Source organism: Eutrigla gurnardus, assembly GCF_963514095.1.
Source record: "Eutrigla gurnardus genome assembly, chromosome: 4".
Classification (NCBI taxonomy): Eukaryota; Metazoa; Chordata; class Actinopteri; order Perciformes; family Triglidae; genus Eutrigla; species Eutrigla gurnardus.
The window spans coordinates 8,746,955-8,770,556 of NC_139918.1; the positions used below are offsets into that span (position 1 = coordinate 8,746,955).

General features: G+C 43.4%; 1 protein-coding gene across 3 annotated transcripts; it reads left to right on the forward strand.

The window, feature by feature from the left end:
- The first annotated feature begins 2,587 nt into the window (after positions 1 to 2,587).
- dhx9 (DEAH (Asp-Glu-Ala-His) box helicase 9) lies at positions 2,588 to 22,479 on the forward strand. 3 transcript variants are annotated; one of them, XM_084008285.1, is made up of 28 exons: positions 2,588 to 2,693; positions 3,500 to 3,659; positions 4,256 to 4,396; positions 4,706 to 4,817; positions 5,244 to 5,407; positions 5,945 to 6,093; positions 7,514 to 7,560; positions 7,876 to 8,012; positions 8,101 to 8,190; positions 8,274 to 8,435; positions 10,392 to 10,469; positions 10,545 to 10,736; positions 12,133 to 12,274; positions 12,583 to 12,665; positions 12,768 to 12,924; positions 13,047 to 13,144; positions 13,287 to 13,500; positions 16,518 to 16,612; positions 17,262 to 17,335; positions 18,423 to 18,575; positions 18,655 to 18,815; positions 19,141 to 19,252; positions 19,330 to 19,491; positions 19,574 to 19,701; positions 19,794 to 20,023; positions 20,225 to 20,340; positions 21,557 to 21,757; positions 21,844 to 22,479. In XM_084008285.1, exons 2-28 carry the CDS (start codon positions 3,549 to 3,551, stop codon positions 22,211 to 22,213), a joined length of 3,879 nt encoding a protein of 1,292 aa, XP_083864411.1. In that variant the 5' UTR covers positions 2,588 to 2,693; positions 3,500 to 3,548; the 3' UTR covers positions 22,214 to 22,479. The 3 variants fall into 3 exon arrangements, with proteins under 3 accessions (XP_083864411.1, XP_083864412.1, XP_083864413.1); XM_084008286.1 differs by having other exon boundaries at positions 5,247 to 5,407; XM_084008287.1 differs by lacking the exons at positions 2,588 to 2,693; positions 3,500 to 3,659; positions 4,256 to 4,396; ... (1 more) ...; positions 5,244 to 5,407; positions 5,945 to 6,093 and adding an exon at positions 6,129 to 7,408 and having other exon boundaries at positions 21,844 to 22,121; positions 22,161 to 22,479.
- Positions 22,480 to 23,602: the final 1,123 nt, after the last annotated feature.

Genomic DNA, 23,602 nt, shown 5'->3' on the forward strand with positions numbered 1-23,602 from the left:
TAAAAGTGACCCCTTAAATTTGATTGATTCAAAACAGTAGGCTACTTTATGTTACCTTGTCTTCTCTCCTCCTCCTAGGTTGGTGTTGTTAATTTGTTGGATAAAGATATCGATAAAAGTTCGGTTGGAGTGGTTTTCAAACCAAAAAATATTTGGGACTACAACTCATGATACGTAGGGGATAATATAGAGGCTCCTTTATTGGAGAAGGAGACAGTCCTTTACTTTTTATTTACAACAACCTATTGCTCCTGAAGTCAAACAAACTAATTTGAATGAACTCTGCAATCACATATTATCAGCAACACAATGGAATGTTGTGCTAAAACAGGATTTAATCCAAAGACAAGATGTGAATATAAAATGAGAGGACCTACAGTTGAACCCTGTGGTATGCCACAAGAAACCAAAGCCTGACAGAACAACAGAGAAACTTCTTCTAAAAAGATAAGAACAAAATCAGGTGTAGTGGGGGAGCTGAAGCCGATCCCAGCTGACATTAGGCGAGCCTGACCCAACAGGACCCCAGGGGCAGGTCGGGGTCTACCACACCAAACAGCACCCCAGGTGCAGGTCGGGGTCTACCACAACAGACAGGACCCCAGGTGCAGGTCAGGGTCTACCACACCAAACAGCACCCCAGGTGCAGGTCGGGGTCTACCACAACAGACAGGACCCCAGGTGCAGATCAGGGTATACCACACCATACAGGACCCCAGGTGCAGGTCAGGGTCTACCACACCAAACAGCACCCCAGGTGCAGGCCAGGGTATACCACACCATACAGGACCCCAGGTGCAGGTCAGGGTCTACCACACCAAACAGCACCCCAGGTGCAGGCCGGGGTCTACCACACCAGGGCGGACCAAGGTGCAGGCCGGGGTCTACCACACCAGGGCGGACCCCAGGTGCAGGCGGTGCAAAGATGCCCTTGAGACAGTCCAGCACATAGCAGCAGGGTGTAAGATGCAGGCAGGTATGGCATACATGGAGCGCCATAACCAAGTGGCTGGTAGAGTGTGGAACATCTGTGCTGATTATTTTGAGCTGGAAGTCCTGAGGTCAACGTGGACGACACCTCCAAAGGTGGTTTACAATGACCAAGATAAGCTCCTGAGGGACTTCCAGATCCAGACTGATAAACTGGTGATGATTAACCAACCGGACATCATGGTGGTGGACCTTGAAAAATACCAAGGGCTGAATGAGGAGCTAGAAAAGATGTGGAGAGTAAAGGCATCATTGGTACCGGTGATAATGGGTGCACTCAGGCTGTAACCTCCAAACTGGGACAGTGGCTCCAGGAGATTCCAGGAACAACATCTGAGATGTCTAGAAGAGCACGGTCCTAGGAACAGCTAAGATACTGCGCAGAACCCTCAGGCTCCCAGGCCTCTGGTAGAGGACCCGAGGTTGGAGGAGAAACACAATGGAATGAGTGGGGAATTGATTTATTTTATATGTATATGTATATATACTGTATAGGTTCAAAATAATGGATGTACAGAATATAAAAAGGATTTATGACATCAATGTCAACTATTAATTGATGTTTTTGGACACACACGTTACTAAGATTGGACTTGTCTGTCCAAATATCAGACTAGACTTTGATTGTGTCATCAAGAATAAATCAGTTCCTGCAGCTCTGTGTTTTCTATAAATTGTGTCCTGAGGCTGCAGGTATGACGGAGCAGCCAGACACACCTTGAACCTCACACACTCACACACACATCATGATCCATCACACACACACACACCCTGATAATACCTGGTTACACACACACATAAATACTTTCCCCACTCCTGATCTGCACAAATACATCGCTGCAGGCCTTTATACACACAGCCACGCCCGGCTGGTTCCTGTTGCCGTGTCAACGCCACACCCTGAACACACACACACACACACACAGACATGCATTATCAACCCCTGGCTGCATTTCTCAACTCTGAGTTCATTTTTTAACTCCTCTTTTTGTCTATGGAATGTAACCGAGTACATGTACTCCATATTATGTACTTTGAACTCCACAATATCTATCTGACATGTATAGTTACAGGTGGAAGAAGAACTCAGATCCAGTACTTTAGTAAAGTGTAGAAGTACAATGTACACAATGTAGAAGTGCTTATTATACAGAATTATATATATATATATATAATCAACGCATTAATGGGTTCCTCACTTTTATATTGGAACTCATTTTAAATAGTTTATACATAATCATTTATTGGCTGATTATATCTTGTTTTAATGAACTGAATCTGTAAAGTAACTAAAGTTATTACATAAATGTAGTGTAGCAAAAATGCAGTATTTAGATGTTATGGAGTAGAAGTATGAAATAGCAGAAAATGTAAATGCTCAAGTAAAGCTCAGTTAGTACTTTACAAGTTTACAAATTCTTACTTGCTATTTTACTACCTGTTTACATCTCTGTTTGCATGTTTATTACATGCCAGACACATTTTCTCACGATTTCCACATAAAGATGGTGGAACTGAAAGAGAAGCACTGCGTAGTTTGGACTTGATATGTAAAATCATTCACCCTCCAGTCCAGCAGGCGACGCCACTGAGTGAAGTAGCGACCAGCCTTAAACAACAACAACAGAGGAAGGAGAGGTTCGCTACATCCATGCAACAAACTGCCGGTGCTGTGAGGAACTGTTGGCTTAACTCTGCTGATTGTGAGTAATAAAGCGACTGTTTATCAGTTAATTTGTTTACTTAATTGTATTATATATGTTGAGCTTTTACTAATGCATCGTAAACTGGCGGCGGAGAATGCACTTGCTATCAAGAAGCTAACGTTAGCTTAACAAGCTCGTTCATACAAAGACTCAACGAGCCATAGAAATATGATAGTATATAAATAATAGTTTCTTATTGGTTTCTGTTGAGCTAGAGACTTTAAAGCGTGTATCTTTACCTGCTTCGACATAGCACCTTTAACGAGTCAGCGGGATCTGGGGCTGAAAATACGTCGTTCGGTCATCGCATCTTCGTTGGGAGATTTTATTCATTCTTTTAAATATTTAGTCACATTAGAGCCGGGTACGTCCCCTACGAGACCCTACGTTAACGTTAGCTTGTTAAACTTCATATATTGGTGCCATTACAACTGTCAAGCTTATGTTTTCATATTAAACAGGAGGGTATTCCAGAAAGTGGGTTTGTTCAAACCCTGACAAGAGGCTTACTCTGGGTTTCCAGAGTATTTTTGTTGCAGAAAGAGAGTGAACTTAACCTTTAGGTCAGTTACGTAACTGACCCTGTGAACCTAACCTGCTCGAAGTTGCCCATCTCAGGGTTGGTCAACTCCGAGTTGCCCATCTCAGGGTTGGTCAACTCCGAGTTCAGGGTTAAGTTCAGAGTTTGTTAAACCTGCTTTCTGGCATACACCCAGGTCCAACAATATAACAACAGCATTGGTTTACAGCTCTAAACAGTGGCATTCATCTTGAAGAAGCCTGCTAGTTAACTCATTTCTCAGATTAAAGGGCCCACACAGGAGGAGTCCCCCCCGCCCTCGTCTGTCCACCATGGCGGACATCAAAAACTTCCTGTACGCCTGGTGTGGAAAAAAGAAGCTGACTCCCAGCTACGACATCCGAGCTGCAGGGAACAAAAACAGGCAGAAGTTTATGTGTGAGGTGAGTTTTCTGTCTCATTTGTAACACTAATCTAAACATATATATACATATATCTCAATACAGAGAAATAAAGTAGAAAAGTATGATACACTGCTGTTCAAAATGGTACAATACAGCATTTATGTGTAACGATTCTTTTAGTGTGCCAGTGTTTTAGTAACATGGTTGTGCAGCTGAAGTGGACAGAAATCACCACTTTAACACAACACAGAGCTTTCTACAGTTACCGTGGTGTCTTCCTGATTTTAGCAGCGTTCCCTCATCAACCTCTCACATCATTTCATCTGATTTTATTAACATTTTGTTTTGGAAGCCGTCTCCCATGCTGCAGTACTGCAGTCTCCATCTGAACTGTAACTGAGTGTTGGCTGGGGTGCTGTTTTACAAAATATAAAATAGTTTCATGTGATATTCATATTCATGTGTATATTAATTAATAGGAAAGTGCATTTTAAGTTCCATGTCATCTATTATTCCATAACTTTTCCTGACATTTTAGTGTTTTGCCGTGGTATCGTTTCATTATGGGTATTGATTTAGGCAGGTTATTGTATTGACTGTACGCCCCCTCCCTTCTAACACTGTCCTCTGTCCAGGTCCGTGTTGATAGCTACAACTACACTGGGATGGGCAACTCCTCCAACAAGAAGGACGCTCAGACCAACGCTGCCAGAGACTTTGTCAACTATCTGGTCCGACTCGGGGAAATGAGCGCAGCAGAAGTCCCGGTCTGGGGGGTCAGCACACATTTCATTGTTCTGTAAATGACTGAAATTCTGATTCACTGCTCTTATATCAACTCTCAAAACAATGACATTTGAAAGAGTGTTAAGAGAGAACACCTTCAGTAATGAATGGAGGGGATTTATTTGAAATAGAAACTCATGGGATGCTTTTTATTGTTAGGCCCTTGTGATAAATGGGCATTCTAACAATGTAGGACTGCTGGATATCCCAGTCACAAGCCTGACACATGAAAAGGCTCTGTTTGTCAATGAGGAAGTTGATTGAAACATTATTCAGAGGCTGAAGTCTTGTGTCACCAGCTGAGTGCTCCGGGTGGCGACCAGCCTGATGGAGGGGCAGGAGACGGTGGCTTTGGAAGCCTCCCTTCAAGTGGTCCTCTGCCACCGCACCTTGTAGTCAAAGCTGAACAAGGTATTCTATGGAGTTCTTTATGGTTGTTTTCCTGTTGTTGTATTTTTGCAGCTTTGATGGTTCTTTTTAGAGTTTTATTCATACTTCTACGTTACGCCCAATGTAAAAAAAAACACATGCATGGAGGCCCCACATGGACTGCTCGTGTTTCCTCCAACACGTTTCTGGTGATGGTGGAGATTATTGAGAGTAACGTGAAAAGAAGTTGAAGAAAAACTGCTGCCTCTCACGAACACACATCTAATGTCGCGTTCACACCAAACGGGCAGCAGACCGAGGAACTGCCCACACACTCATGAGGCTTCACTGTGTTGAGCTGTGATTTAATAGCAATAACCAGATGCTGAAATAACTCTATAATGATGGTGATCTTCAGTGTGTAAAGTGAACTATGTGTTTGCCTGTTGTTGTTGTTGTTGTTGTTAGTAGAGGAGAACAGCAGCAGGCCGGTACCAGGAGTGACTGGACTCGGCTACTCGGGAGGAGGAAACTCTGGGTGGGGAGAAGGAGCAGGTGGAGGAGCTCAATGGGACAAAGGGGCCAACCTGAAGGAGTACTACGCCAAAAGAGATGAGCAGGAGGCCCAGGCGGTAAGCTGCTTCTGATTATTTCATCCCATCTGACAGTCCAGCTGAAAGTGTTTGTATTTTAGTGAACCAACTAACTATATAGAGCTCCTTGATCGTGTCCTGTCAGATGTCTATATGTCTGAATGGTCTTGTAGAAAGGCTTCTTCACAACTAGCCTCCCATCAAAGCTCGTGCTCAGTTTGTGAAAAGTATGCAGCACGTGTCGTCGTCATGGTGAATTTGGGATCGCATCAATGAATCGGTGATGGATCTTGGGGTCTAGTTTAGGCAGGATTAGTTGCACCTGGTTTAGTTCATCCTGGTTTGGCCTTTGTGTAACCGGTTGAGCCAGGCTGCTCTCACTGGGATGTGTTGAACCCAGCTTAGTCATTTATCCTGGATCTCTAAATTCTGCTTTTGTGCAATAACCCCTGAATGACCCTGTTTTATCTCCGTTAGATTAGATATTATTGGAAGTAAGAAGTGGAACATCAACACTGTAGTTGATTTATTACTTCAACTGAAATACAATAAACAAATACTATTTCATGCCTGCAGACTCTGGAGTCAGAGGAGGTGGACCTGAATGCTAATCTCCATGGTAACTGGACGCTGGAGAACGCCAAGGCCCGTCTCAACCAGTTCTTCCAGAAGGAGAAAACCAGCGCTGAGTATAAATACAGCCAAGTGGGACCGGACCACAACAGGTCTGGATCAGAAAACAGGAAGGCTGTTAGACCGACGGCACACATCTCTTATGTTATTTCAATATCTTCACACAGATTTATATTTATTTGTTCTTATTTTTTATCATGATTCCTTGTTGATCTTTGGATCGAGTATTACAAGAAGCTCTTTATTCTCTAAAAACAAAGAAAATCCCAGGATATCAAGTTATTTCTAAAACTAGGAACATTTAAATATAAATAAAAGTGTGCAGAGACGTGCTGTGATGTTGCCATGAGAATTTGAAGATGAATGTGTTTTATTTTGCCTGGGAACGGGACGGATCTACAAGCTCGTTTAGAAAAACATTTTATTTGAATGAATCATCCGCTGCAGTCATCTCATTAGAGGCAACACACACCAGCTCACACATCAGGCCTCACTTCCTTCAGATCAGCTGATGTGGTGAAACAAGGCAGTTGCTAGTTGAAATCCCACCACTGGCGTTTAGATGCCGGGTCAGGATCTTCCTGTATGTTTTTCTGCTGGACTGCTTCAAACCCTCAGACCACCGGAGAGTGTCGCTTGGACTACAGATCTCTCTGTCCGACTGTTCCACGTCTAATGAACCCGACTGAAACCAGGGCAAGGTGACGTGCTGACAGACGGCCAGACACCGTCCTGGTGCTTCATCCTGTTTCCGTAGATTTGACTTTAAACGCTCAATCCTCAGCTGTTTAACGCTCAAAACGCCCTCATCGCATAGATGTTAGATTTCCTATCTCTTGTCATCGTACCAGTTGAGGAATTAAAATTGTCTTTTCTTTTTTTACTTTGATATTTGACCTTTATGAAATTCTGAGTTTATTCTGAGTTCCTTGAGTTTCTTAAATATTCATGAATAAGAACAAAAATGATAGGAAGGAACAGGCCAAAACTAATAGACAAAAAAAGATAGTTTGTGGTGACTTGTAGGACATGACTCTGCAAATAAACAACAGCTTACTGTATCAAACCTTCCAGTAGAATCAGATGATGGTGCACATTATTGATGGATGGACACACGAGGAGAAATCCTGCCAGACTAGCTGGTGAAGTGGACGGCGGTTGAATATTCAGGGAACACAGAGGGGACGCCAGAACTCACAACCACACTAATGGAAGACATGGGACAGCGTTTAGGTGCACTAAAGCTGTCCCATGGATGCTGCAGCCGGTGGAGTCTGGTTGTGATTTCTGGTGTCACTGTGTCACCGCAGGGCAGAGCGCAGCCGGGAGAAACTCAGCGGCTGCTTGGTGTTTTTTTTTTAAAGTCTGGCAGAAAAACATACAGGCGTCGTCCTGAGAGCACGGCAGGTGAGTGTGTCGCTCTACGGTCCAGCTTTGTTCATGGCTTATTCTGCTTTTATGTTGAGACGCGTGGAGAAAGTCAACCTGTGGTGTTTGTGTTTGTGTCTGCAGGAGCTTCATAGCTGAGATGCAGCTGTTTGTGAAACAGCTGGGCAGAAGTAAGACTCAACATATTCTATATCCTCTAAATACGCATATTCTCAAGTACTTCAGTTTACTCCACTACATATATCTGACAGCTTGTTCCTAGATTCATATTATTAACACAAAATATATCCTGCTAAATGATGATGGATTAACTATCCAGCAGAATATAAAGGCATTAAAATGTTGCTTTCAAGTACCTTTAAGTTACAGCAGTGTTGAAATCATTTTAGACATCCTGACGATCTTTAGCCCAAAGGCAGCAGTTTGATGTGTCTGTCATGTTGGACCGTCGGAGGTCACCGTCCTCTGCTCCGTGTGCCCTGCAGGGATCACGGCTCGAGAGCACGGCTCCAACAAGAAGCTGGCGGCCCAGTCGTGTGCTCTGTCTCTGGTCCGACAGCTTTACCACCTGGGAGTCCTGGAAGCCTTCTCGGGAGTCACCAAGAAGAAGGAGGGAGAGACTGTAAGCTTCAAACAGCGAGTTTCCTTTGAACGTTCTTTGTACCAATACCTTGACTTTGACTCGTACATACATTGTGTTTTGTGTCCAGCTGGAGGTGTACGAGGTCAACGTGTCTGCAGACCTGCCGCAGCAGCTGGCCAGTGTCATCCAGGAGCTGGGAGTCCACATCCCCCCACCTGTGAGTCAGCTGAGCCAGCAGAGGAGCCCACTTACTGTTTACACCGTCTTTAATGTGATCGTGGTTGGTGTGGTCCCCTTCAGCCTGCAGACCCCTCCAGCCCCGTGTCTCTGGTTCAGGGGAAGATGGCTACGTTTGAGCCGTCTCAGCGTCAGAGCGGAGCCGGGGTCGTCCCCTGGTCTCCTCCACAGATCAACTGGAACCCCTGGACCAGCAGCAACATCGACGAGGGACCACTGGCCTACGTGAGTCTTTGGCTTTTACTTAATATACTGAGAAGCCATTTTATTTGTTGTTGGTTTAGTGGTGCTCATGGACAGAAATTCAGTTGTCCACTAATTACTCATCATCTGCAAATGAACTCCCAATATGAACATGGTTGGTGCAGATCAGACCTGAGTCCTGGACTTGGGAACAGGATCAACGAGCTAACTTCAGGTTTAACTCTGTTTTCAGTCCTAAGAAGGCGGTTCACTTACCCGGTAGATCAACATGGTAACTGATGCTGCACACCTGACCTCCAATATCACCACCCACTGACCAGTCAAAGGTCAACCAGCAGGTTGTGAGATAATATTACACTGAGAAGAAGAAGAAGATCAAATCTTAACCCAGACTCAAAGAAACACAGTTGAAGCTGACGAATGCAGAAGAACAGCTGCAAATAAATGGTGTTAATGTGTAAATGAAAAGGTTTATAATATCACTGTCCCCACAGAGCATGATACACCTGATTATAATGAGCTACATGGATGTAGAACATTCAAATAATGTGTTGCTTAGATGTATTCTAATGGCCTATATGACAACATGTTAGTGTCATTCTTTCAGCCACGACCCCGATGGTGTAAAAGGAGATGTCCTGAATAGTTAAACCTCCTGCTACGTAGGATTGTTTCTATTTTATGTTATTCCAATCACTCCAGAACAAGTATAACATTATTGAAAAAGGATGAATGTAATTATTTCCAAAATTCACAACATATTTTATCTGACAAAATATTCTGCTTCAATCCATATTAGTTTTCAAAAACGACATTTTCATGTAAATACACCTGTATTAACAGGGCACTCTAGCAGCCATCATAAATCATCATAAATTACATTTATAGAACCACAATTATGTTCCATAATGTTCTCATTCTCACGCCCTGCTACCGGTACTTCTATGTATTCTATGGGTGACTATAAGAGAAATGACACATACAGCTCTGGAAAAAATTAAGTGACCACTGCAAAATCACCACTTAACTCTGGTTTTATGATCTGGTGGTCCTCCATCCACGCCTTGATGGACCTGGCAGTGTGGCATGGAGCATCGTCCTGCTGGAAGAACCCATCCTGAGTGTTGGGGACATTTCCAGAGCAGCTTTTCTTCCAGGAGGACCTTGGTCTTGATTCAAGCGTCCTTCACAAAGACAAACCTGCCTGGTTCCAGTCTTCCTGATTACCCCAGATCATCATCATCCACCAAATAACATGTGGGTGTGGGACACTGTGGCTTGTAGGCCTCTTCAGGTCTCCATCTAACCATTAGACACCAGGTGTTGGACTCATCAGAGAAGATGACCTTACTCCAGTCCTCTACGGTCCAGTCCTCTACAGTCCAGTCCTTCTGGTCTTTTGTAAAACTCAACCTGGCTCCTCTTTGCTTCTCATTTATGAAAGGCTTTTTTCTGGCTTTGCATGACTTCAGTCCGGCCTCTAGGAGCTTATTTCCAACCGTCCTCCTTGTGCCCTTCACCCCAGCTGACATGTTCCATTCTTTTTGTAGGTCACTTAATGTCCTTGATTTTTTTATACTTTTCCTTGTTAAATAAGATCTGGTTCAGGTGATCACTTGATCACTACTAGAATGAGGTGTGGCTGTGTTGGAATTCAGCAGAGACTTGAATTTAATATCTGCCATACATGAAGTAATTTGAGTGGTCTCTTAATTTTCTCCAGAGCTGTATATTGCCTCAAATTTGTAGTTTCCCCTTCTTTTTTGGCAATGTAAACCAAGAGAGATTTTGGTTGAAAAAAAAAAAAAAACAATGTAACCTATCATCATCGTCTTGAACATATTTAGTCATATTTCTGAATAATTCGTATTGATAAATGTAGCCCTGTTTGGGCCGATGCTAGGAGATGCTGCTACTGGCTGCTCTGTCGTGATGGTAACGTGTTAAACTGAGATAATCCATTTGTACCTTCTCCAGTGTACTCCGGAGCAGATCAGCGGCGACCTGCACGACGAGCTGATGTACCAGCTGGAGCACGACGACAACCTGCAGAAGGTCGGTGTGGTTTGGATTCTTGAGAACACTGGAAGAGATGCACGAGTGTAGAAACATGTTCATGCTGTGTTTCAGATCCTGGCCGAGCGCGACCAGCTGCCCGTCAAACAGTTTGAGGAGGAGATCATGTCGACCATCCAGAACAACCCTGTAGTGATCATCAGAGGAGCGACGGGCTGCGGTAAAACCACACAGGTTCCTCAGTACATCCTGGACAGCTTCATCAAAAGAGGCAAAGCATCCGACTGCAACATCGTGGTAACCCAGGTAACGCTCATCATCTGACTCCCATCGCCGCCTCCATGTACGTGTGCAGCTCAAAGCACAACTTTTAACATGAATGTATGCCGGCAAGGGAAATCATCAAAATACTACTTGGAGAAGGGCTTCACCATATCGGAACAAACCGACATATTGCACTAGAAAACGTAGGAATTTTAACCCTAAAGGCGAGTCCACACCGGAAGAACTGCCCGACTCGCGTCGGTAAATGAAGTCGGGCTACTTAATATGGCCGACTCGAACAACGACATGGGCGGTTCACACCTACGGAATTACAGCCGACGCCATACGTTCCGCGCTTGCGCGAGATGTAATGTCTCCAAAACAACAGGCGGCGCTAATCTGTATTGTGGGCCAAAAAACACGGAAACCGGAAGTAGCCGGTCCTCTCTAGACCATAACACAGAGCACGCTGTCCTCACCAGTCACTGTTGTCAGCAGAGTGAGGTTGTAGACTGTAGTTGTGATTACTCTCTGAACGGAAAAATCTAAAATGTTGGATGATGTCGATATTTATCTGGTTATCTGGTATGTTTACCATCGTCACTTCCGGGCTTCACTGATTCGCTAGTCAAGCTGCTAGCCTCCACCAATCAGAATGGTAAAAGAATGACCGACTCGAATGGCGGATTACACATTTGAATCGGCTGAAATGAACGCCGACGTGGGCCGATTCGAGCGACCACACCAAGGAGACTCATGTCACGGACGCCGACTCTCTCAAAGACGCCGATTTTCGGTCCGGTGTGAACCCGCCTTAACGTCTTATGAGGTTCTTCTCCGTCATCAGTGTATTATTACCTACAGTAGATGGAGTGTGGACAAACGGACAGGAGTACCAATGTACTGCTCTGGATGCATTTTAGATACCTAAAACAATCAATATCATCACGTGTACGCTATATTTAGAATATTTACACCACTTTACCCATGGAGGAATGAAGATCTAGTGCATTAACCCTTGTGGACCCTTGGGACTTTTTTGTCCTTTTCATTTTTCTGTCTGTCTGTCTGTCTGTCTGTCTGTCTGTCTGTCTATCTATCTATCTATCTATCTATCTATCTATCTATCTGATCAGGACTGATGCTGATTTAAAAAAACAAAAATTTCCTCTAAGGATCACAGTGTGTACACAAAAAAATAATAATGTATCAAAATCAATATTTTTGCATTATGTACAGAAACTGGCATTTTAAGTGTTAAAATCCTGAAAATTAATGAACATTTAATAGTTTTGATCAGGACTTATGCTGAAAAAAATTGACAAAAAAATAATAATTTAATGGCATTTTTGTCCTCTAAGGGTCATAGCAGGTTGAAAGGATCCTTAGAGGTTAAGCTCAGACATTGTGTTCTATAAATCTCCCTTCCTCCCTGCAGCCCAGAAGGATCAGCGCCGTGTCGGTGGCCGAGCGAGTCGCTTACGAGAGAGGAGAGGATGTTGGGAAGAGCTGTGGCTACAGCGTCCGATTTGAGTCCGTCCTGCCTCGACCGCACGCCAGTGTCCTCTTCTGCACCGTCGGTACGTCAACAATCTCCAACATCAGCACCGATTCTCAAGAGGTGTTGTTTCATTCACATCACTTGAAGTCCTCTTGTTATAGAAAGGAGCAGCGCTAGGTAGCAGGTATTCTACTTAAACACCAGAATGAGACTTTCTTTCTACTTCAGCTTCATGCAGGATCACAGTGATTTGTCTCTACATTGACTACCTTACATATCTTTTGTTGTATTCTTAGTTTGCAGTCACGCTGAGCAGCACTGTTGTCCACTAAAATATGTGCGGACATTGTGTCAGCAGGATGTTGATGAGTATGTTTGGTGTTTCAGGCGTCTTGCTGCGGAAGCTTGAAGCAGGAATCAGAGGCATCAGTCACGTTATCGTTGATGAGATCCACGAGAGAGATATCAATGTGAGTTAACATTTTCTAGAGATTACATGCATAAGCACACACGCTGGGGATCTTCTTCACTTGTTAATATTCTCTCTCATCCGACCCTCTGTGTCTGAGCAGACGGACTTCCTGATGGTGGTCCTCAGAGACGTGATCCAGGCCTTCCCAGAAGTCCGCATCATCCTCATGTCAGCCACCATCGACACCACCATGTTCAGAGAATACTACTTCAATTCCCCCATCATCGAGGTGTTCGGACGCACCTTCCCTGTTCAAGGTATCTCTGACATTTAAGGGATATATCAACAGAACAGAGATAACTGCTAAGAAATTACATTTAGTCCCAACTAAGTGCCCAAATAAACAAGACTTGTGATTAATTCTTTGCATTAAAAACAGAGTATTTCCTGGAAGATTGCATCCAGATGACCAACTTCGTCCCTCCACCAATGGACCGCAAGAAGAAAGATAAAGATGAGGACGGAGGAGAGGATGATGTAAGCAGCCTTTTCCCTCATCCTACAATTGTTTTCTAAAAGGAATGCATCTGCAGCTCAGTGAGGCTGAAAACATAAACAGATCCCCAAAATACCAAAGTGTGAGATGTGATTTATTTTTTTGTGTGTCCCGTCTGTACAGACCAACTGTAATGTGATCTGTGGACCGGAGTACTCGGCGGAGACCAAGCGTTCAATGGCTCAGATTAATGAGAAGGAGACGTCCTTCGAGCTGGTGGAGGCTCTTCTGAAGTACATCGAGACACTGCAGGTGGCCGGAGCCGTCCTCATCTTCCTGCCTGGCTGGAACCTCATCTACTCCATGCAGAGACACCTGGAGACAAACCCACACTTTGGTACGTCCCCACACACTATCAGTTACTGTAGAGTCACTAAGGAGAGCTCCAGAACCACTACAAGTACACATACTAAGAGACACTGTGGGATTACTCCACTACAAGTACAAATACTAAGAGACACTGTGGGAATTACTCCACTACAAGTACAAATACTAGGAGACACTGTGGGAATTACTCCACTACAAGTACAAATACTAGGAGACACTGTGGGATTACCACACTACAAGTACAAATACTAAGAGACACTGGGATTACTCCACTACAAGTACAAATACTAGGAGACACTGTGGGATTACTCCACTACAAGTACAAATACTAAGAGACACTGTGGGATTACTCCACTACAAGTACAAATACTAAGAGACACTGTGGGATTACTCCAGTACAAATACTAAGAGACACTGTGGGAATTACTCCACTACAAGTACAAATACTAGGAGACACTGTGGGATTACCACACTACAAGTACAAATACTAAGAGACACTGGGATTACTCCACTACAAGTACAAATACTAGGAGACACTGTGGGATTACTCCACTACAAGTACAAATACTAGGAGACACTGTGGGATTACTCCACTACAAGTACAAATACTAAGAGACACTGTGGGATTACCCCACTCAGGGTTGCCGCGGATCTTGAAAAGTCTTAAAAGTCATTAAATTTTCGATAATCAAGGTCTTAAATTTCTTAAAAAGTCTGGAATTATTGGGTTGGCGGCATTAAATTTAATCGGGGGCAGAATTAATGAGCGGGTGTATATTTGTTCAGCTTTATGTTCTATTTTACAAACTACAATGTCCGATTGGTCACACCGATAGCATGCTGGGGCTACAGTCTATTAAGGCAGGAACACACCGGCCCAACCGTTGGACGTCTGAAGCGTTTGGAGAGGCTCGGACGAGATCGGGAACACATATGTTTGGTGTGTACAGCTGCGTCGGAAGCTTTCGGAGCCGCGCGGACGTTGTCTGATCAGACTGAGCATGCGAAGTCTGAGGAGGTGGGCTGTTGGACGTCTGAGCCATTGGATACTCTGATTGGCGGTGTGCTAGCGAATCAGAGTATCCAATGGCAGTGTGTGGGCGGGGCGGAAGTGACGATGGTAAACTCCGTATTACTCGTTCCCTATTGAGACGACGTCTTCGTACGGCCGTGTGTGGTTTGGCCCGCCCCCCGCATTTAAACGTAGAAGGAGAGTGTTTCTCCATCTCCGGAATTCAATTCTGCGGTTCGGCGGGCCGAGCAAAGGAGAAGAAGGAGGAGATGCTTGTCATAGATAATGACATCGAAAAGAAAAGTGCGGAATTTCGTCACATTCAATAAAAAACACAGCCACTGTTCGAGCAATTAATCAGACCTTTGTAAAAAAAAGAAATCATTCAATTCATATGTATAGTGTTTGCACTATATTTTGCACTATATTTAAGTTATTTTGTTTTCTGTCATTGTTATACCATAAGTTTTGTTTTTGGTAAAATGGCAGTTGTTAAGAACGTTACTATTCGTTATTCAAACTGAATACAACTCATAATGAACAGTATATAGTGTATTGTCTCGATTTTTTTTGCAACGGTATTGGTATTAAATTTTCATTTTAGAGGTCTTAAAAAGGTCTTAAAAGTCATTAAATTTGTATTTCAAAAATGTGTAGATACCATGACCCCACTACAAGTACAAATACTAAGACACTGTGGGATTACCCCACTACAAGTACAAATACTAAGAGACACTGTGGGATTACTCCACTACAAGTAAACATACTAAGAGACACTGTGGGATTACCCCACTACAAGTACAAATACTAAGAGACACTGTGGGATTACTCCACTACAAGTAAACATACTAAGAGACACTGTGGGATTACCCCACTACAAGTACAAATACTAAGAGACACTGTGGGATTACTCCACTACAAGTAAACATACTAAGAGACACTGTGGGATTACCCCACTACAAGTACAAATACTAAGAGACACTGTGGGATTACTCCACTACAAGTACAAATACTAAGAGACACTGTGGGATTACCCCACTACAAGTACAAATACTAAGACACTGTGGGATTACTCCACTACAAGTACACATACTAAGAGACACTGTGGGATTACCCCACTACAAGTACAAATACTAAGAGACACTGTGGGATTACCCCACTACAAGTACAAATACTAAGAGACACTGTGGGATTACCCCACTACAAGTACAAATACTAAAACACTGGGATTACTCCACTACAAGTACAAATACTAAGACACTGTGGGATTACTCCACTACAAGTACAAATACTAGGAGACACTGTGGGATTACCACACTACAAGTACAAATACTAAGAGACACTGTGGGATTACTCCACTACAAGTAAACATACTAAGAGACACTGTGGGATTACTCCACTACAAGTACAAATACTAAGAGACACTGTGGGATTACTCCACTACAAGTACACATACTAAGAGACACTGTGGGATTACTCCACTACAAGTACAAATACTAAGAGACAAAGTGGGATTACTCCACTACAAGTACACATACTAAGAGACACTGTGGGATTACTCCACTACAAGTACAAATACTAAGAGACACTGTGGGATTACTCCACTACAAGTACAAATACTAAGAGACACTGTGGGATTACTCCACTACAAGTAAACATACTAAGAGACACTGTGGGATTACTCCACTACAAGTACACATACTAAGAGACACTGTGGGATTACTCCATTACAAGTACACATACTAAGAGACACTGTGGGATTACTCCACTACAAGTAAACATACTAAGAGACACTGTGGGGTTACTCCACTACAAGTACAAATACTAAGAGACACTGTGGGATTACTCCACTACAAGTACAAATACTAAGAGACACTGTGGGATTACTCCATTACAAGTAAACATACTAAGAGACACTGTATGTATAAACATATATTTAAGTGGGGTACTTGAGCAAAGTAAATGTACAGCGTCAGAGCTGTGATGGAAGGTGTGTTTTTGATGTTTGTTTCCAGGAAGTAACCGGTACCGGATCATGCCGCTCCACTCTCAGATCCCCCGAGAGGAGCAGAGGAAGGTGTTTGAACCGGTTCCCGAAAACATCAGGAAGGTCAGATACTACAATCTTTATTTCAAATTTGTTTCGAGCCGTTTCCAAGGTTTCGCTGAGAGCAAACTTCAAAACATCAATTTATTTCAGATGCAATATTGACTCAATGGTGACCAGATGACGTCTCTCACAACCTGTTTTTATTCCCATAACCTCTCATTTGTACTGGCTTTTCCAGTTGTGTCTAATGTAACCATGCCTATCATATCGTAAATCATAAGCATGTCAGAGCTGTTTATGACTTTAACTTCAATAGACGCTTGACAAAATCAATTCAATTTAAATTATTCAGCATATTTCCTGTGATTACTAATGGTGTGAGATGGCGGGATGGTTCAAATATTTACTGAAAGACATAAGTAAGAAGATAAAGTTAACAAATGGTCGATAAGTATGATGTGAATAACTATTTTACTGAGGGTATTCATTTGAATATTTGTATCATTATCTTTCTCTGTACATTTAAAATTGAATGCTAAAGACACTAAATTCCTGGCCAAGAGAATACAATGACCTCAATAATGGTAAACTCAAATATAACCACTGTGTGTGCTTTGCTTTGCGAGTTAAAGGAAGGAATGTTTTAATATACCGAGATGGTCCTGCCGTGTAATGTGAGGATTCACTGGTGAACATGTTTCATCTGCAGGTGATTCTTTCCACCAACATCGCAGAGACGAGCATCACCATCAACGACGTCGTCTACGTCATCGACTCTTGCAAGTGAGTGTGTTTTTGCACGCCAGGATTACAAACGTAATCGATGCATGTCTCTATACCTGATTCCCTCAGTGGGAGATTAATACATGTCATCTTATGAACAGATTCACATTTAATTTAAGTTATTAAGTGTCTGCTTCTCCAGGCGAGGCAACGTCACAAACGAGACGTCATTGTGTCTCTAATGCCGAGCACAAAGTTCTCACCTTTAACCTCGACATAATCCAGATGCCGTGAGAGCGTCCTGCTGGCCATGAGGGCCGTTCAGTTCATAACTGTTGAGCGGCTCAAACCTCGATTCTCACGATGTACGTCGGGCACCAATACACGTTTCTGCATAAGACATCTACCATCTCCAGAGGTCTCCTGGCTTTGGTGTTGCAAATGAGGCAAATAGACACATATTTCAACTTGAGCGATTGATTGATGTGATGCCTATCAGCGCTGAGATTCTCCTCCTGACATCCTGACGTCGCTGAATCAGAAATGGATAGTCACTCATCGTAGTCCAGAGACCAGACCAGACTATGTGGAGGTACCAGAGACTGTTTATGGTCTAAACAACAAGGTTGCTGCAGTGTTTATGTCTACATGACCTTATTTGGAGTGTTGATGGAGCAGCTACAAGGTTAGCATAGCCTAGCACCCATCAACCAGACTCCATTCAGAAAACAAGCATTTTAGAAGTAGTTTACTTGTCGACTTACAGACAGATCTAATGAAGACCACCATCGGCATCCCTTTTATCTGGTTATTGATATTAAATCTCAGCTAAACCAGCCGCTGTGTGTTAGATCCAGTGAAATCCACCGAGCACCTCTGGATGATGTTATGAACTCAGACAGGACGGGGTCTGGTTTCCTGGTTTGTCAGAGACTTCAACCTGTACAAAGCAGTGATAGTGGTTATTTCAGCCGTGATGGATGACACCTGGTTGGTGTCTCCATGGAGGTAAGCCCCGCCCCCCTCTGGTGCATCTAGCATGAGAGACACGAATAAACACAAACGATCCCACCGTCAAACGTGTGAGTAAAGTTATGTCGCAGTGTAAAGGTGAGGCCGTGCTGATGTGTGTAGTGTGTCCTGACAGGCAGAAGGTGAAGCTCTTCACCTCCCACAACAACATGACCAACTACGCCACGGTCTGGGGCTCCAAGACCAACCTGGAGCAGAGGAAAGGCCGAGCCGGCAGAGTGCGTGCCGGATTCTGCTTCCACATCTGCAGCCGGGCTCGATTCGAGAGGTAAGAGCCCAACGCCTGCTCACACCTCCACCAGTGTGTTGAAGTAGTGTCCTAGCAGGTGTGTGTTGTGTCTCTGTAGGCTGGAGACTCACATGACTCCAGAGATCTTCAGGACTCCGCTGCATGAAGTCTCTCTGAGCATCAAGTTGTTGAGACTTGGAGCCATCGGACATTTCCTGTCCAAGGCCATCGAACCGCCGCCACTGGACGCTGTCATCGAAGCTGAACACACTCTGAAAGGTACAAAACACACACATACTCGCACAGACACACACACACACACACACACACACACACACACACGGAGTGACCACTTCGGTCAATAGAAACCAAAATCATCAACCCATTAATGACTGGATTCAAAATCACACTCAAAATCAAAGTAAAGCTTTGAAATCTAAGGCTGATCCAACTTGTGAATTTCATCACAGCAATTTATAATCTGACTCAGTCGTGTGTCTGTACTCCTGACAACGTTTTTTTAATAGAAAAATACATTATTTTTATTTAACCCCTGAAAGGAAGCAAACATCAGAGATGGGGTTTAACTGTGTGTGTCTTTCAGAGCTGGACGCTCTGGACTCCAACGATGAACTGACTCCTCTGGGACGGATTCTCGCCCGGCTGCCCATCGAGCCTCGACTGGGGAAGATGATGATCATGGGTTGCATCTTCCAGTCAGTTTCTTCTTCTTTGGTCTTCATCATACAGACAGACCATCCCGTTCATTTAATACAGATGTGTTTCACTCTAGTGTTGGAGACGCCATGTGTACCATCTCAGCCGCCACGTGTTTCCCGGAGCCTTTCGTCAGCGAGGGGAAGCGCCTCGGCTTCGTCCACAGAAACTTTGCTGGCAGCCGGTTCTCCGACCACGTGGCTCTGCTGTCCGTCTTCCAGGCCTGGGACGACGTCAGGTCGGTGGAGGAGGGTATTGATCAGTAGGGTTCTCTCTGTGGAGACGCGCTGCCGTTTCACATCGGTCTTTTTTCTGTTCAGGATTAACGGCGAGGACGCAGAAAGTCGTTTCTGTGACCACAAACGTCTCAACATGTCCACTCTGAGGATGACTTGGGAGGCCAAAGTCCAGCTGAAGGAGATCCTAGTCAACTCCGGATTCCCTGAAGGTACTTGAAGGCACCTCTTTATGCCTTTTTTTTTTTCCATGAGAGAAATGCATTCCGTCACCATGGTGACCTCTGTCCTCCTGCGCCATCAGAGTCTCTCATGACTCAGATGTTCAACACGGTGGGGCCGGATAACAACCTGGACGTGGTGATTTCTCTGCTGACCTTCGGCTCGTACCCCAACGTCTGCTACCATAAAGAGAAGAGGAAGATCCTGACCACCGAGGGGCGCAACGCCCTCATCCACAAATCCTCTGTCAACTGTCCCTTCAGCAGCCACGACATGAGCTACCCCTCGCCGTTCTTCGTCTTCAGTGAGAAGGTCAAAAGGCCGCTGCTGTCTTCTACTTTCAGTCATTATTGTAACACTATTTATTTATGAAATGCATGATGCATATTATTTTTACATTCAAAGCTTCTATTGAGCGATGACTTAGTTTGATTCGTCAAATATCTTCAGGAATGATGGATGGTCATATTTCTTAGAATATTTCTAATATTTATATTATATTTTCTGTCTCAGATCCGAACCCGAGCGATCTCAGCCAAAGGGATGACTCTGGTCAGTCCTCTGCAGCTGCTGCTGTTCGCCTGCAAGAAGATCAGCTCCGATGGAGACGTGGTGGAGCTGGACGACTGGTGAGTGTTTTCATTCAGAATGGATGAATCAGCCGTACATACTTACTGAAGTACTGTGTGCCTGAAGAGTAACCAAAGAAAGTACTTCTACCCTGGAAATTCAAAAGAAATGTAGCATACTACTAGTAAGCAAGCTAGCTATCCAATTCCACCATGCTTTCCTGTTACATTTACATAACGTACAAAGCACCACATGAAAGGCTGGGCTTGGTCTACGTTGAACATGTAGCCAGATTACTGTCTTTAATTTAACGTTCATGCCTTTGCCCTTTCAATTTTAATACTATTCACTAATGCTAATTGCCAGCCATAGAAATAGAATAGGAGTAGAACTGACATTGGAACAGTAGGCGTGGGCAAGAAAATACGTTCATGTAAAAATCAGGATTCTTATTTTTCTACAGTTTAAAATTTGATTCATAACTTCCAAAAATCGATTTGAAAAAATATATTTTTATTTTATTGAAAGTTAAGCATGAATGTAGTCTTTGGTCTTAGCTTTGTCCTTGTGTATTCACATTATTGTATTCAGTTTAACTTTATTCAATAAATGTAAATGATATAATCTTATGTGAGTTTACACGGTAGGCTGCGGTATTTGTATGCTAGCGATTTAGCGTTTGGTTTGTTTATGCTAGTGGTTAGCATTAGATTTCTCTATGCTAAGGCTTACCATTATCGCTACCAATGTGTATCTAGTGATTAGCATTAGTTTTGTTCATGCTAGTGATTAGCATTAGATTTCTCTATGCTAAGGATTACCATTATCGCAACCAATGTGTATCTAGTGATTAGCATTATTGCTAGCTATGTGTATGCTAGCGATTAGCATTAGCGTTTCACAGGCTAAAACTGCCTCCATATGTCACCTGGCTCCAGATCCCCTCATGGTAAAATATAATATATATATTTATAACACAATTGTAGAATTCAAATAGTTTGCACTTAAATGTGGAGATGTGGACCTGAGTATCAATCAACATTACTAAATACCAGATCTATTGGTTCTTAGCTGCAAAAGGGATTTAAGTGTTTAGTTACTCTTTAAGTACACATTCATGGTACTTGTACTTAACTTGCTGTAATGTTTTCAAAGAGAAAAGGATCAATAAATATTCTGTATTTGGATTTCATTTTGACATCATCATTGTCAGACCAACACAAAGACTGAGAGTCTGACAGGAAGTGAGTGACCCTTTTCCAATGATGTGTGCAGGATCAAACTGAGGATTCCTCATGAGGTGGCGGGGGGCATCGCCGCCCTGCGGGCCGCCCTGGAGGCTCTGGTGGTGGAGGTGACCAAAGACCCAGAATACATCAGACAGCTGGACCAGACCAACCTACAGCTGCTGAACCTCATCAGACTCATGTCCAAACCGTCTGCTGCCGGACTCAACCTGATGGCCACCAACCAGAGGTAAACCCAGTTAAAGGGCCAATTCACCCAAATGACTGGAGACATCAGCGCTAACGGTGATTCTTCTGTGTCATCTCTCTGCACAGGATGGGAGACGGTCCGCGACCTCCAAAGATGGCACGCTTCGATGGAGGAGGAGGGGGGGCAGGCTACCGAGGAGGGGGAGGCTACGGAGGAGGGGGAGGCTATGGAGGAGGGGGAGGCTACCGAGGAGGGGGAGGAGGGGGAGGTTACCGAGGAGGGGGAGGTTACGGAGGAGGCGGAGGATATGGAGGAGGTGGGTACAGGGGACGCGGGGGCTACGGAGGAGGAGGAGGAGGAGGAGGTGGTGGTGGTGGATATGGAGGAGGTGGAGGTGGTGGTGGTGGTGGATATGGAGGAGGAGGAGGAGGTTATAGAGGAGGAGGAGGAGGGGGAGGGTACCGAGGAGGAGGAGGATACAGAGGAGGTTATTAACGTGATTTCATCATAATCAATCTCCGTGGAAATTATGAATCAATCTGTTGTGGATATCTTCTTCAGTTTATTAATGCCACAGATCTTCTTCTATGTTGTTGTTTTGAGGACAAAATATTTTTTGTCATGTCAGTGAAACTATGTTGATGATGATGATGATGATGATGATGATGATGATGATGATAGCTGAGATGAACATGTGTAAGAAACGGGTTATTTTAAGATGTTTGTAAGTTCACGTGACCAATAAACCTGCAGATTTCCAATGGGTGTGTTTTGTGTCGACGAGTCAACAAACCCTACTATAATCACAGATGGCCAAGTCAGCATATTGTTATTATATTGTATTTTCATTTTATCTTCAACTTATGTTAATGTCTTCCATAAGTTTTTGGGACTTTAACTATTGCCGCTTACTTTCAAATATCAAAATATGCAGCTTTTTAAGGACATGGGTGCCAAGACTTTTCTTGTTTTTACCGTTTCTATTTTTTTACAATATTAAGCAGTTAGACTTTTTTTTTCTTTTTTTTAACTCAATGGAGAAAATCTTCAATTCCTCTTAAACCTGCTCCACTTTGAAATGCTCCTGCTGCCACATTCTTTCAGCGCCAGACTCGACAGGTCACAGGATTTGAACCATTACATAATGATTCAGCTTTTCAAGATTCAAAGGGTTTGTTGTCATAAGCACAGTAAAGAAGTGTTTCCTGTACAATGAAGTTCTTCTTTTGTTGTCCACAGAATGCCAAACAATCTAACATCTAAGTATGAAAAAAATAGATATGTCATTTAAAAGGCAGCATGTGACACAAGTAAAAACGACTAATAATACAATAAAAAGTCCAATTATGCATGTGGATAATGTAGTCCCCGGAGTCTGATGGCAGTGGGCAGGACTGGGCCAAGCATATCGTATACAGCTGATGCTTTTTCCAGACCTTTTCTTTCAGATGAAGTGACTGTTCAAGCAGTCGGACCTTTTTTTTTGGCTCAAAGCATGAAGTGAGCCCCTCACCTCTCTCAGAGGCTGCAGTGTTTTTTCAACTTTTTTGACCAAAAACACAAATGTGGACTTTTAAAACTGACTTTTTGACAGCTTCACCTATGTTCTATGTGACTGTTATCCCTGCTGCTGCTCCTTTTACTCCTGCTGCTTACTGCTACAACAACATTCTGCTTTGTCAACAATGCTTTGCAATTCATCTGCATTTTCTGCAGGAAATGCATTATTATATGTATTGAAGTCCGGCCTTTAAATAAAACAAACCTATACAAGCAGCAATGGCAGCATAACAATAAAAGGCACTAGTTACATAGATGTTATTAATAATTAGATGTGAAAAAAATAAACATGACACCAAACAATCATGCAATCAGATGTAGTCA

Excerpts from the sequence above, each read along its gene's own strand:
- dhx9 (XM_084008285.1), top strand. The coding sequence starts at position 3,549 with ATGGCGGACATCAAAAACTTCCTGTACGCCTGGTGTGGAAAAAAGAAG. Across the intron at positions 18,816-19,140 it reads AGCTGAACACACTCTGAAAG|AGCTGGACGCTCTGGACTCC; the intron begins GTACAAAACACA and ends TGTGTCTTTCAG. Across the intron at positions 20,341-21,556 it reads GTGGTGGAGCTGGACGACTG|GATCAAACTGAGGATTCCTC; the intron begins GTGAGTGTTTTC and ends TGATGTGTGCAG.